The sequence below is a fragment of the Cuculus canorus genome, chromosome 3 (assembly GCF_017976375.1).
Source record: "Cuculus canorus isolate bCucCan1 chromosome 3, bCucCan1.pri, whole genome shotgun sequence".
Classification (NCBI taxonomy): domain Eukaryota; kingdom Metazoa; phylum Chordata; class Aves; order Cuculiformes; family Cuculidae; genus Cuculus; species Cuculus canorus.
In genome coordinates, this window is record NC_071403.1 from 26,841,671 (window position 1) to 26,856,418 (window position 14,748).

General features: G+C 38.5%; 1 protein-coding gene across 10 annotated transcripts in view; it reads right to left on the minus strand.

Annotated features, from left to right (window-relative positions):
* The window catches only part of USP45 (ubiquitin specific peptidase 45), a 56,643-nt gene that overhangs the window by 38,131 nt on the left and 3,764 nt on the right, over positions 1-14,748 (minus strand). For 3 of the 10 annotated variants that reach the window (XM_054061368.1, XM_054061371.1, XM_054061367.1), the window contains exons 2-6: positions 12,445-12,517; positions 9,806-9,915; positions 8,978-9,147; positions 7,259-7,362; positions 6,688-6,788 (exon numbers count right to left, since the gene is read on the minus strand). In XM_054061368.1, coding sequence (XP_053917343.1) covers positions 6,688-6,788; positions 7,259-7,362; positions 8,978-9,147; positions 9,806-9,905 — 475 coding nt within the window. In that variant the 5' untranslated portion in view covers positions 9,906-9,915; positions 12,445-12,517. Of the gene's footprint in view, positions 1-6,687; positions 6,789-7,258; positions 7,363-8,977; positions 9,148-9,805; positions 9,916-11,053; positions 11,221-12,444; positions 14,739-14,748 lie in introns of those variants that run through there. The other 7 variants (XM_054061369.1, XM_054061366.1, XM_054061373.1 and 4 more) reach the window with 7 other exon arrangements.

Consider the following 14,748-nt stretch of genomic DNA (forward strand, 5'->3'; position numbering starts at 1 on the left):
ACCGAAAGGGTTGTCAAGCACTGGAACAGGCTGCCCAAGGAAGTAGTTAAGTCACAATCCCTGGAGCTACTTAAAAGATGTGCAGATGTGGTACTTGGGGACATAGTTTAGTGGTGAACTTGGCAGCGCCAGTTAACGGCTGGACTTACTGATCTTAAAGGTCTTTTCCAACCTAAACAATTCTGTGATTCTATGAATTTGCACTGAACTGTTCCATAGACTCTCGCTCACACAATCCTGCAATCCTGTAATGTTTTAACAGACGTGTTTGTGGATATGAAAAGTGACTTTTACACCAGTATAGACACAAGGACCTCACCAGAAGGATTCTATCAAGATGGCTGTCATCTATAGCTGCCCATAACAGCCTTCAGCTCCTGGTCAAGCAGTGTTTTGAGAAAAGAAGTGCTCCAAGCCATTTGGCTGCATGCAGTAATACTTGTTATAAAGGACCTAGTTAATATTAACAAGAGCAATGCAGATGAAAAGTACAAAAGTAATTAAATTCATAGATTGGTTTTTGTATGTGGTTCACTATTACAACTTCTAGAGAGCTGACACGGTGCCTGTCAATCTCTCTTGCCCTTTTCAGGCATGGCGGACATCAGCCGCAGACAGGCCTGTCCCTCCACAGTGGAGACAGCGTATACAACTGTGACTGTTTTGGGCTGTTGATTCAGACTACATCTCTCTGACAAGACTACTTCTGCAGTTGTTTTAGAGCTGGCCTTTCTAATCCAGTCACAAAGGGAAAACTCTCACTCAAATTGTGCCTTTTGTGATCACAACCTCTTTTCCCTCAACAAAGTGTATCAGGCTGCAGAGGCGCCTTGCAGAGCACTCTGACAAGACCTATTGCCCAGCTCTCCGTCCAACTCCTCACACCATACCAATCACCAGTGCCTGCCTCTGGTACCACTGTGACATCCACCTCCAGTGCTCACTCCTTCGACTCTTGGACAGTTGCATTTGTGCTTATACGCAGCCTCTAAGTCCAGAGGAGACCACGAAGATGGTCAGAGGGCTGCAGCACCTCGCACACAAGGACAAGCTGAGAGAATTGGACTTGTTTAGCCTAGAGAACAGAAAGCTCCAAGGAGACCTTATAGCAGCCTTCCTATACTTCCAGGAGCCCTACAGGAAAGGTGGGGAAGGAGTCTTTATCAGGGAGTACTGGGATAGGATAAGGGGCATAGTTTTAAGCTGAAAGAGGAAAGATTTAGATTAGATATTGGGAAGGAAATTTTTCCTGTGGGAGTGGTGAGGCACTGACACAGGTTGCCCAGAGAAGTCATGGAAGCCCCATCCCTGGAGGTGTTCAAGGCCAGGTTGGATGAGGCAACCTGATACAGTAGAAGGTGTCCCTGCCCATGACAAGGGGTTTGGAATTAGATGATCTTTAATCATAGAATGATTTGCATTGGAAAGCATCCCTCAAGGACCCTTTCAATCCAATCCATTCTACGATTCTGTGATTCATGTTCAGAAAAGCTTCTCCACATCACTCTCCTCTCCCCAGTGCTAGCAATCCCCCTTCCCGCCAGACCCAGAGGAAAGAGGACAGCAGTCAGAGACTGCTCCTGCGCCACAGGTCTTGACTGCAATGGACTCCTCTCTTTCCACTCTTTCTCCGCTTCTTTTTTTTTACCTACTCCTGCTCACTCGCAGCCTTGTCTCGTAAGCTCTCTGGAGGCAGGGAACATCGTTCTGCCCCACAGCTGCACAGCACCAGCCTCACGGGTCTGTGACCGCAATTTCTAAGCCCAACATTAGCACAGACAGTGATTCAGTCCATGAATCACAGCAAGTTACCAGACCAGGCGTACAAACACACACAGTGCTGACACATCCACTTGCAAAAGACGTTCAGAAAACTCATCACAGTTTCTTTATCAATTTGCTTTGCCAGTATTTCAAATATTTGCAACAGACATGGACTTCTGTATCACCATTGCTGAAACTGAGCCGTGCCGGGAGGTGCAGATGGTATGCAAGTAAAAAGATAAATTACATTCAATTTTTCCTTCAGCCGGGGGAGTAAGCATTTTTGCTCATCTTTTCAATACAACTTTTTTTTTAATTAAAAATGAGAGTTCCAGGAATATGCACTTTTATTCCAAGGTCAAGCCTTTTCTATTGCATACAACTCTGGTACTTCAGATGAAGGTCTTCACTGTAAAAGCAAGGTTAATAGATTGCCTTTCTTTTACCAAGTTCTCATCCTGCTGTATTATGAAATGCTACTAAATTGCATGGCAATCCTTTTTTATTTAAAACATTTTAATTTTTTTTTTCAACACTGTACAACAAGAATCTAAACCTTAGAAAACAGCATGGCTCTCTTCTGAAATGTTCACTAGCTTCAGGTTTTAAAAGCCAAACTTCTCTTGCAGTATGATAATCCTACCAAGTTAAAGATTACTAACTGTCATTTTATTTCTCTGGTTCCGCCAGAATGTTATAAACTAAAACCCACGTCTGCACAGCGTGAAAGAGCAAGTTATTCAAGCACCAGTTTTGATCCTCTATGCTCAGATGACTTGTGCTACACTTCACAATTAAATAAGAATGTGGACAGAAAAGAGAAGAATCAATGGACAAAATGACAGGATGTCTGAAGAAATTTTTGCCAGTGATTGAGTTTTCTTTCTTTGCAACATGTAAAATTAATAGCAGCCCCTCGTAAACAAGTAAATTGACAGGAAATTTATGACCAACCACAGAAATGTCTTTTTGTTGAAGTTTATCTTGGATTTGGAGAATCAAGATATTCTGCTTTATTTTGCTAGGTAATTTTCTTTTTTTGACACAAATCCGTTTAATTAAATTCTCTATTAAAAAAATTGAGCATGCAATTTATGTCTCCACCGATGTCTAATTTGGCTTTTGTAAAGGAAAATACGCGTAATATTCACTTTTAAGACTGCAAAACAATTTATTTTCTCCAGCAAATGAGCAGACACACAGATCGCAATGTCTCAGCATGGTTTCTGTGTACTACATGTGCATTATGTCCATGTGAAGCTCACAAGTGTGCCACACGGACAATACTGCACCTGCCTTTCTGTGAAAATCATCATGGCCTGCTAACCTTTTCCACAAAACAAATTTCTGGGTGGTACACCCTAGAATGCAATCTTGCTTTATTCTTCCATCTTGTGCCCAACATGACCTCTTAACCAGACAGACCCCTCTAAAAAAAAAAAAAAGAAAGCAAAGACAAAAAGCAGGCATTGCTGGGTACAACAAACCATAGGATCAGATGCGAAAATCACACAGCTGCAAGCATTCTTTTGGGAACCCAGCACTGGGATTTATCTCAATCGCTTAATGTAATTACAAAAGTCAGTCATGTAGTAGTAATGTAATTTGCACATTTTTACAGCTGAAGTGAAGTTGAATCTTTATGAGAGGCCAAGTGAAAAGCAGGGATCCTGCTGCCACACTATTCCACCACATTAGTACCAAATGACAAGCATTTTGCTTTTGTTTATTTTCCAAGATGCATTAATTAGGAAATCTATATAACCCTCAGTTATATGTTTAAGCTGATTATTTTATCTTTAAATGACTCCTGCACTTTTGAGAACCAAAAAAACACCCCAGCAGCCCTCATCAGCTACTTACATCCATGTTCATACTGCATTTCTGCAGAAATTTCTACACAATGCTATTTGAATTTTAATGACGCACCATGCCAACCAGTTGTTACAACAGAAAGAAATGCAGACATAAGATGAATTGTTACAGTGCCACTTTATGTTATGAAAAATAACAGTTGCTTTTTTAGGAAGAAATAGAAAAGTAATGGGAAAGAAGCACAAGACTGATTTTTAAGTGGGAAAGATGAGTTATTAATTGTCAGTTCTACACTAGTTGTTTCTCACAAATTATTTTTCATTTAATTAAAATTAGTTTATTTTTATTATGGGTGAATAAGTAAAACAACTTAAAAAATCTGAGCCAACTCTGACTTTAAAGGATAAGAACCTGAAAATATCACTGTAACATGAAATAAAATGTTAGGCTTAAGAAAATGAAGATAACATGTCAACTGTAGAGTTAATTTTCACTGTCATACTTTGTGGCATTTGTTCTCTGGACAACAGCATGAATCAAACTTTGATTTCAGATTTTATTATTTTAAAAAACCTTAAAGGCAGTCTAACTTTAAAAAAAAAATTACATCAGTGACAAATCTTTAGAGGAAGTATCAAGTGTGTCAGACCAAGTACTTGACATGAAACAGAAAAAGCATTGCTGTTACATTTATCAAAGTGAAGCAAGAATGCCAGACCTGCTTGGCAGTTGCTTCTCACGCATACCACTTATTTATCAATACATGGCTGTTTCCCAGCCTCTTCCAGCAAAGGGCCTTGCCCAAAGCAACAGACAACACCAGGCAAACAGCTTTTTCCTCGTTTCCTTGCCACTTAAGAAAACCCAATGAATCATCATAAAGTAATTTTTTCTAATATCTAGTCTACACCTTTCCTGATGCAACCTGAGGACATTTCTTGTCCTATCACTTGCTACTTGCCTTTTGCCTGAATACAAGCTTGCACTTGAGCCTCAGCCCTTTCCCAGCACACAGCCCGAGACACCACTGCCCTGCAGAAGCATCCTCTGCATGCCGAGACCTCTTGCTGCCAAGGCAGCCACGTAGCAGGTCTTGTGCATCACTGCCTTAGATTTGAAGGATGCCAGCATCACCATTTGCACTATTTACACCAGGCATGTGCATGAATTGGAAGGATGAAGCATAACATAACCATGCAGACCAGTAACACACTGTCCAACACGCTGGGAAAGTGGACTCCTCAGTTGTCACTGATTTAAAACTGCCTTGTACCTCCCACTGCCTGCACAAGGACCCTGCACTGCCCATAAAACACTGCTCACCTGACATCACTGCTGGCATATGACTCTACCTTTTCCATCACTGCCATGGAACCTCCTTTTCCAAGGCGACAAGGCAAGCAGGGCCAACTCAATGCAATGCAACAACAAAAGGTGCAACCGCAAAAGGTGCAACCACAAACTGAAGCTGGATGATACCTAGCTGTTCATTTTAATGGCTTGTTTGAGAACTGAAGGGAAAACTGGTTTTAAAAAAAACAAGGAGGGGGAAAGGAAAAAAAAGTTTATGCCCTAAACAAAACCAATACAATTTTGTTTGCAGTTACAGAAAAAAGTTTCCAGTTATATCAGGGCAAATATGAAATATGTTCACTTTCAAAACAGAATATCAAAATGAAACACAAATATATTCTGCCTTGCTCTGATATAAACACTCGATTTTTAAGAAATCCTGGGCCCAATTTAAGCTTACTTTTCCTGAGCGAATTTAGAATTTCAGTTGCTTAATTTAAGATATTTCACAGAAAACTTCTAAGCACCATACTCTGAAAACTAGGTTTTCAAGTTTCACGAGTTAAGAATCTAAACCATGAAGCAAACAGGAGTATCACTCCTAAAGTCTTACCCAGCAATATAAAATGGAATGAAACTGTTTCCATTAAAGTAACTGAGACAAACATGACAGCATTTTCATCTGCAAGCAAGCTGCAACATCCATTTATTACACAAACTTGAAACTGAAGCTGTGAATGAACGTGAAACCACATACTGTATTTTCACGGTTCTAAGAGAAAAGATGCAAAAAGTAGCAATTTATCAATTTATTACAATTGAATAATGTAAGATACAACCTATGACCAGATCAAAATATAAAATATGTATTTCTGAGTGGCTGTTCATTTTTTCCCCTCAAAAAATACACACCACCTCTTAAAATAAGGAGGATTTATGCATATGCAGCTAGAGGAATACCTAGGTTAATTCAGAAAGGCGATTCTTCTCCATTCCTACTTCTAAACAGCTGACTATCTGTCTCCGCTAAAAACTGCAAACAATTGTTTTAAAAGTTTACTTATGCTGGTTTCTTTGTGAAGAAAAACTGGAATCCAATGCATTCCCTAAGTCACAAGCCAGAAATGCTACTGAGTTTGTTACAGTAGGGATGAATAGTATCAACTTTATCAAGAACAGAGAGTTGACAGCCACACGCATAAAGTTCTATCTGCTATAATAAATATTGAGTAGACGAGTAGGCTCCTAACATAAGAAAATAATTTAATACTGTTTTCTATTAATAAAGATGAGTGTTCTCCTAATTAAAATCCAATCACATCAATGAACAGAAAGCACTACATCCAAACCAGAGTGCTAGAAGATCCACTTAAACAAATTTAATTGAATAAGGAAAACAAATGTAAATTAAAAAAAACAATTTAAGATTGTGGACAAATCCACATTAGGAAAGTTCAGTTCATTATACTTATATATTGGTTTTGTGCATTAAATAATATGGCACCTTATTTAATGTAACATCTTCTCTACAATAAATTATTTCCTCATTGAAGCCAAAATTTGGGGAAACAATCCTATAGTGCCCAAAATATTTTTAAAATGCAACCACACTGTAGAAAAAAAATGAAATTACATTTATGAAAACCACAACATGCACTACTTATCTGGGTAATTGTGCAATTACAAACTGTATTATTTTCATATCATACATAATTTTTCAATTTTATGTTTAACATGACTCAAAATGTTAAATACTCATTTTTAGAGACAGTACATTATAGATGCCTCCAGATAAAACTATTTCTGTAAACTTACTTGGTTCAGCCCTGGAACCATGTTTCTGAAGAAAGTCAACTATCTGAGCCAAAACCTTTTTGTTGCAATGTGTTGACAGCTCTTCATCACATTCATAACACCTACACAAAAGAAGAAACAAACCAGCATTCAGGCTATCTGAGTGCACCTCCCAGCTCTACCAAACCTCTCAAACAATCTTATGCAAATTACTTAAGCTCTAGATTTCAATTTTCCATACTAAAAAGAGGAGTACAATTCCCTCATCCCATATATGCTCTTCTATAGATCAGATACAAACTCATATTACTTCAAGTATTCATTTAGAAATAAGAAGGAAGGGCAAACTCCTGTAACCAACCAACTCTCTACAGAACCCAATGGACTCAAACTTCTATCTTAGTATTGATTTGTAACCTCTTTGAGAGGCCTAAGGACAAACTAATTTTCTCCCCAGAAAGCCTGCCTTTCCTCTATACAAACTATTCATTTTATCTTTCGGAATCATTATTTATCATAAGAAGACACTGCTTTAGGTTATGAATAGTCCTTACACACAAGCATACATAAACACCTGCATACTCATTCTTACCATATGATCCATGTGCTGAGGTTGATAACAATGCAATGAGGTTCTGTACGTGCTGTTTGGAAGTGTTTCAGAGAATGCTGGCTTTCTGAGTTCTTACTACATCCCTGAAAAACAGAAACATCAACACTATAAGGGGGGAAATGGGAAGCAGGAAAAGGCTATATTGCTAGCAAACAAACTGCAAAAACTTTACTTTCTAAAATTAGACAGAAAGGCATCATGCCCTAAATACTCATTCTCAAGGATTGAGAGGGTCTAACATTCTTTATAATCCAGTATTACAAAGATAGCAGTTAATTATTTTTTTTTAAATGAGCACATTTTCTTTTTACTAATAAAGGAAAATCAATGACAACAGAAAACCAAAATCTCATCTCTTCTACTTGGAGAAATCAGTTAAAAGTATAGAAAATTATTAAGTTTGTTTTAACTTAATAGAACTAATTCTTAGCTTTTGATTAAGTATTAAGTATCCACAGCAGATTATGCCATTCACAAAAGTAAGAATTCTCAACAAAATATGACTTAAATGATTATGCAGCATATTTAGTCCACAGAACATCACGGAAAGGACAGCACAGGTAACCCTCACTGCTCAAGAATGCCAAATGCATTCCAGACAGCAAATACAAGAGGCATACAAATTGGTTTGTACTAAAAAGCCTCTTAGAACACAACATTTATGTATAACAACTTTGAGAGAAAGCATTTGCAATTTTTCAAGTTCCTACAGAGTGCAACCTAGAAGGTTCAGGACTGGTCTCTGAATGAGGCATGAGTTTCGGAGGCTATTAACAATTTAATGCACAATCTATGTGCAAGAAAAAGCACATAGATTTAATTCCTTTTAAAAGCCCTCCTTAATTACAAATTTTCAGTGACAAGCTCTATAAGTCCTCCTCATATCTAATTAACTATCTTCTGAAGTACTTGGAGCACGTCTTTGCAAATTTTAATCTGCTCAGATAATACCAGTAGGAGCTGGCTTCTGTCCTTACCATAGCAAGACCTACTGAAAGTCTAAGAAAGTTGTCAAATGCCTTGCTCAGGCAACTATTAGCTGAACCAAGCATGACATTGCCTGCACACGGAATATTTCTGTATCAGGCTTTCCTTCACTTACAGGACAGAAACCTGTGCAAGCCCTTGAGATTGGGACCTGCCATTTTAAACGCTGAGACCACAATTTGGCATTATGACTGATCCTATCTCATGGCTAGCTGCCACAAAAAGCAGCTCACTCCAGTACACTCCTTTCTCCCTGGTTTCCACCAAATCTAGCAATTCAGTGTCCATACTGTATGTTGATTCAGCAATATACACGTCCATTTTTTCATTCAGTTATTTTCGCAGGATCTTCTGCCAGACGAGCCAGCTGGATGGATCCATTCTGCAACCACGCAGTTCCTGGAGTCAATTCTACATAAGTGGCAAGAGCATGCAGATGAACAGAGAAAAGGCAGGACTATCACTTACTACCTGTGATGCCAAACTGTACCATAACTCATAAAGTTAACCTAAAATACTGCTGAGAATCAGACAAGAACATTAAGGCCACATCCCACTTCACTGAAGAAGTTGACTCTCACAGCTAAGTGCTTTTGTCAAACTGTTTCACTGAAGGTAATAAGATGCCAAACAGACAACAAACTATACCAGTCATATCCTTTTAGAAAATCAGGGCCGATCCACCTCTGTAAACTTCCAGTGCATGCTTACCTGAGAGCCACATTTGAGACACATCCATATGTCTGTAGGTGCCACGGGCTCACCATCACTCATCCGTCTTTCCTTCAGACATTCTCCACATATTGACCAGACGGTCTGAGCTACCACTCTCTTCACATGATGCACATCCACTGCTTGGCTCACATGCTGGCAGGTTAAACCTAGAGGAAATTACATGTACCCGCTCTACCTCATTAAAAATAATAGTTATGAGAGGGAGCATGTGTACATTAAAGCAGCAGAATCTTCAACTGGTTCAGCATTAGGAAAGAAATAGCCAAGAACTAAAATAGGAAAAATCAGCCAGTTGCTCCCCACATTGGGAAATATTAATTTTATGAAGAGTCTACTTCAGTCTTTCCATACAAGCCTATCCTACCCTTTACAACCTTCATCAGATTCAACTGTAACTCAGGCTGGTTTAACAATCCCATTCCTGCACACTCAGGGCTCTTGCACAGGCAGCCCAACCCCCGCCTCCACCCTCTCTTCCCTTTCTTTTTGCCTCTGGGCCCAGCTGGAAGTTCCTCGTTCAGCCAAGCAGACTCCTGCCACACACACTTGACCTTCTGCACCATGGAAAGGATGGTTCTCCTGCTCTGAAGAGGTTGTCACTGAAGATTAACCAACTCTTCAGCCCTTTGGGCAGTCACATAGTGTAACAACCAATCATGTCATAAACAATTGACTGGGGATATTTCTGTTATAAATTCAAACCAGAAAAGTATTTCATGGTACCGCTCATTTGTCGTTTTCATCAGTCAGCATGGGCATTATTAGACCTCAACCTTAGAGCGAAACATCACTTAATATATTTACCTGAAATATCATCTGAAGAGTCCTCATCCTGTGGCCTGTTAGGCCTTTTGCTTCTCTTTGGTTTCTCAGGGTTGGCTCTTGATGGATCTTTCACCCGCATCTGTTACTTACTGGAAAAGAGAAACAACGGTTGCTGTATTGTCCGAACGCTTCATCGAATGTAGCATGTTTGAATTCTAAAAGCATGAGACGAAATCACACATTCAAACCTCGTGAACTTAGTTTTAGGCTTTGAGTGATGTTAGCTATTAAGTAAGAAGGAGTGTCAGGCAGGAACTCTTACAAATTGTGCAAGGTCAGGTAGTTACATTTCATGACACTATGAAATGTATCTGTAGCTGCAGGGGACACACACTGCAGGCAGCACTGTTAAATATCTGAGGGACATTATTTTCGTTATTGTAAAGTAAACTACTACAGAGCTCCAGCCATACCTTATTAGAAAAACTTCACTAAAATAAAAGCTTCTCTTTATTAACATCCTCCTTAGGAAAGGATTCAGTCCCCATTTACACTTGCATATTCCTAAAAGCTTTTGAGAAATTTCAAACATTTTAATAAAATACAAAAGTCTTCCAAATCTTGAAGTGTCCTCTCCTATGAGAGGGGACAGACTGGAGTGTGAGCTGACCTCTCTATTAAACATCAGTATATTCATATAGATGAAGCCTCTCCTAGGAAATATGGGTCATTAATCAAGGAGTCCTATAAGGAACAGAATTAAAGAATAAATATTTGCCACTAAGCTTTTAAAAAACTTCTCAGAGACTTCAGTACTCCGGCCATTTAATGAAAATTCAAATGTAAATACATTGGAGTGTAGCTGTGCATCACACAGCTTCTGAGACTTAGTATACAATAGTCTGTATGTGCTTCACAAAACAAACATATGTTTTCACATACAAATACACAATATTCAAATATTCATACATTGCAAACCTGTGAATCATGCTGTTTAGAGAAAACATGACATCTATTGTGTACCACATACAAGTTAATAATGTCCCCGAAGTCACCACCACCAGACATTTCTAACTCATTAATGTACAGGAAACCTGTAAAAGTTCCTACATTTGAGAATAACAAAAGATATATTCTTGGTAGAGATCAAGTAGACAAATTTGCCAAAATTCATAAAGTTTGTCTGCCTAAATCTGTATATGCATCTAGATCTTTGTACTACCAAAGCTCTGAGAGACATGGGAATTGACTTGTATATTAAATTCAGTATTCCCTCTCCTTTCTTACCCATTAGGCCAATCAGCAAGACAGTCATCCATATCGATACCAAAGCACCACCACCACTGGCACCTGAACAGCCTTCACTGAAGTGAAGCAGGCAATTCATACCTCAGAGCTTCTGTTCCAAGTTCCTACAGATCTAGACAGGCATCCCTGCATCTGCCACACATTTTCTGCATGAAGGTATCAATTAGAGATTACTTTGGACAAGTCAAATTTTGTAGATAATGAAATAAACCTCTACTCCCTGCCTCCTTGCACTGATGGCTTCATGTGTCCCGAACCTTTCAAAACGCACTTCATTTTTTTTGCAGAATGCTAAGTATCAGTTAATACAATATTAAATACCATGATGTTCTTAAATTATAGATGTCCAGTATTTAAGGGTATAAAACTTCAACTGCTTTGATATGCAAGTGAACAATGCCAGTGAATTCAGCTTTACTGATTTTGCAAGTTCACAGTTCATGCTCATACAGTAAGAAAGATCTGAATACTCCAGCTCTTGACTATTTATATTCAACAAATGTTAGCATGCCAAATGTACACCAACATCCATGCATCACAGCATCCTTAAAACAGGAAAACATGCTTCAGACCCAAACAACTTCAACTGTGTATTTCCGCCTTGGCACCTAATTATACACATCCAACTTGTCGCACTGCCACTTAACTGAGCACAAGATTCATCCAGACATTCATCAAACAGTAAGGCTGATACAGATGCTGCTAGAAATCCCATGATTTTACACTAAGTTATATACAGAGTCAATAGCAAAGACAGCTAAAACGCCCTCCCTGAAGGAACATAGTTGTGTTTCAGTAATTCAATACAGACATAAACTATCTACGAGTTCATTTCAGCATAACAATTTTTATCTCTTTGGACAGATTATGTAAGACTGTCCAAACCATAGATTTCACCCAAATGAAAGTCATGTTCATATCACTACATTTTGAGAGCTTGGGTAACTTCACGAAAGAACAACTATGGGCCTAACCAGCTGAAATACAAGCAAGTCTTTACCACCTGTGAAATCCTGTGGCCCATAGGCCAGATGATACAATCCAGGTTGGGGCATGCCCAGCCCATCACCAAACCCATTCTCTCTAGGGTCCCTTCAGGACACATGGAAAAGACAGAGAGTCAGATGTTACCTATAATGACTGAAAATGTAGCATTTCTTGCCCAGCATAACCAACATGTCATTAGAAATGAATGCTGGTGTAAGAAGGCAGCATCAACACTGCAGGTTTGCAAACCCACACCAACACAGAGATTTTTCAGTCTTCTTTCAGTAAGAGCAGGCTGAACAAAATATAACACGGACCATTAGATCAATCAGTTTTCATGAACACACATAAAGACAGGCAACCATCAGACAATGTCTACTGACCTGTGAGCTCTTGTAAAAGCCGCAGCATATCAAGGACCTACGCAGCCAGCGTTTGTGCCCGATTTTGAAAAGCCTGTAAGCAGGATGAAAGGCTAAGAGCAACAAGCTAGTCAGCAAGCAACTTCAATGCAAGTAGCACAGTATATATGCAATACTCTGCCCTTTTCCACTATATTTGGGAACAAAAAACACGACAAACAAAAGATTTCTCTTATCAATTAAAAATATGATCAACATTTCAAAACCAACATGCTAAGTCCAAGAATTTGATTATTATATTCAATTGTGATAAACAAGGAAGAAACCTAAGGTGCTTCAGAAATTACTTCTCAGAAATATTTCCATTTATGGGAAATAAAAGACTAAGCCTTTATTGGCATGAAAATCCCGAAGAGACAAAGACCAAAGAACGCATAAAATACAGCTAAGAAAAAAGCAAGAGATAAATTCTCTAGGTTTCTGTTGTAGTCAGAAGCCATTCAGGACAAGCAGGCGAAGAAGAAATGAACAATTACATAAAATGAACCTGATACACTGAAGATAAAAAACCTTGACAATATCCCCATGATTTGGTTCTTTCCAATCCATTCTCCTAATTTTTGTGTATCTTCAATGAGTGATTTGTGGCTACAGCCATCAACTGTGGAGTATCCTAAATGAGACAGACTCTCCCTCTGAATGCAGAAAGAAGTCTCCATGCATCCTTGCTTGGAAATTTCTTTTAGTGATGGGAAAATGAATATGGTAAGTTTTTCATTTCATAGGCAAAAAATCAAGTCACTGTCCAAATGATATTTGACTAATGAATCTGACAAATTTAAAAATACACCTTATTTTTGCAGTAGAAAAAAATAAGTTCAGAGAGTGTGTTAGCTCCACCCTGGTCTTGAAATGGCACATAGTAAAAATCTTAAGTAAAAATTATGCAGCTTCACAGGAAAAGAGAAATAGTAAGAGCTAAATCTGTTCCCTTTAAACAATCATTTCATACAAAGTCCTTGTCAATGTCCAGATTCTTTGAGCTCAGTATACAAGACTTTGAAATGTAATCATCACAACTTGCTATTCGCTACTTACTTTTTACTTCTTAAAAGACTCCTAATGGCAGTCTGCCTACAAAAAGCTGATTAAGATCAAAAGCTCCTCACTACAACTGCTTATTTCCACCTTTCTAGAAATATCAAACCACTTCAAAAGCAGCAGATGATCTGCCTAGCTAACTTTAAAAGCTTCAAATTTGACAAAAGGCCAAAAATCGATGTGCTAAATTTCTATGCCTAGACCATTCGTAACATAAGATATACCTGAAGTAGTCTATATTAGTGTTAAGTAGTCTATATTTAATGTTAATATGCTTAGAAATGCATGCTCTTCATAAAGTACATATTTAGAAACTAGAAAGAGCTGGATGTAGTTCCTAAAATAAATGTTATTTTTTGAAGTGTTATATTTTTCTGGAACTCAGTACATACAAGGCTAGCATGAACTAAATTCACTTTTCTTTTAGGGAAAACAAAACAAAATAAAACAAAACAATTTGTTACTCTTGCTCGTCTTTATGCAAGAGATAGAGAAGCAAACTACACCTTCCCTGTCCAGACTCCCCAAAACCTATGCCCATCTTATCATCTTATACTTGTTACTCGGAGGTTGAGTCTGTCTTTCTACAATGCCTACAGCTCACTTGCTACATTTTGAAATGTGGTACCTTAGCAAGTCTTCCCATGCTGTGCCTTCACTATGAAGCTTGTAAGAAACCTGAACCAGATCATCAGTGTGTCGGGGAAATAACCTGCCATGCTGCCTACTACCATATCACTGCTTCAATCTGCCAAGATCCACTGCTTCCCTTCTCTTATAATTTGCCAGCTCTTTCAGGCAAGTGTGGCATTTTTTGTTACTATCTGTGTAATACCTAACAAAAGATTTTTATCAACTCTTGATTAATTAAGAGGATTACACTTGCATTACTAGAATGCAATCAAGAAAAAAATGGTATAACCACCACAAACTCATCTAAACACACCCTACAAAATACAGCCAAATGAGTCTCCAGGTACATTTGTGGATATGGTAAAGAATATCCCTGTAGGACTGACCATGAACTGTGAAAACAGTTTTGATAATTACATACATTAAAAAAAACCTCTTGCATCACACTGAAAAGGCAAAACAGGCACTGAATACAGTGAAAAATTAGCATTTCCATGTAACCTAATAGAATTGTCCAGCTGCCAACATCAGCATACCACCAAAGCAAAGATACGTAGACCAAGTCCAAAGGCCAAGATGCACCACAGCACA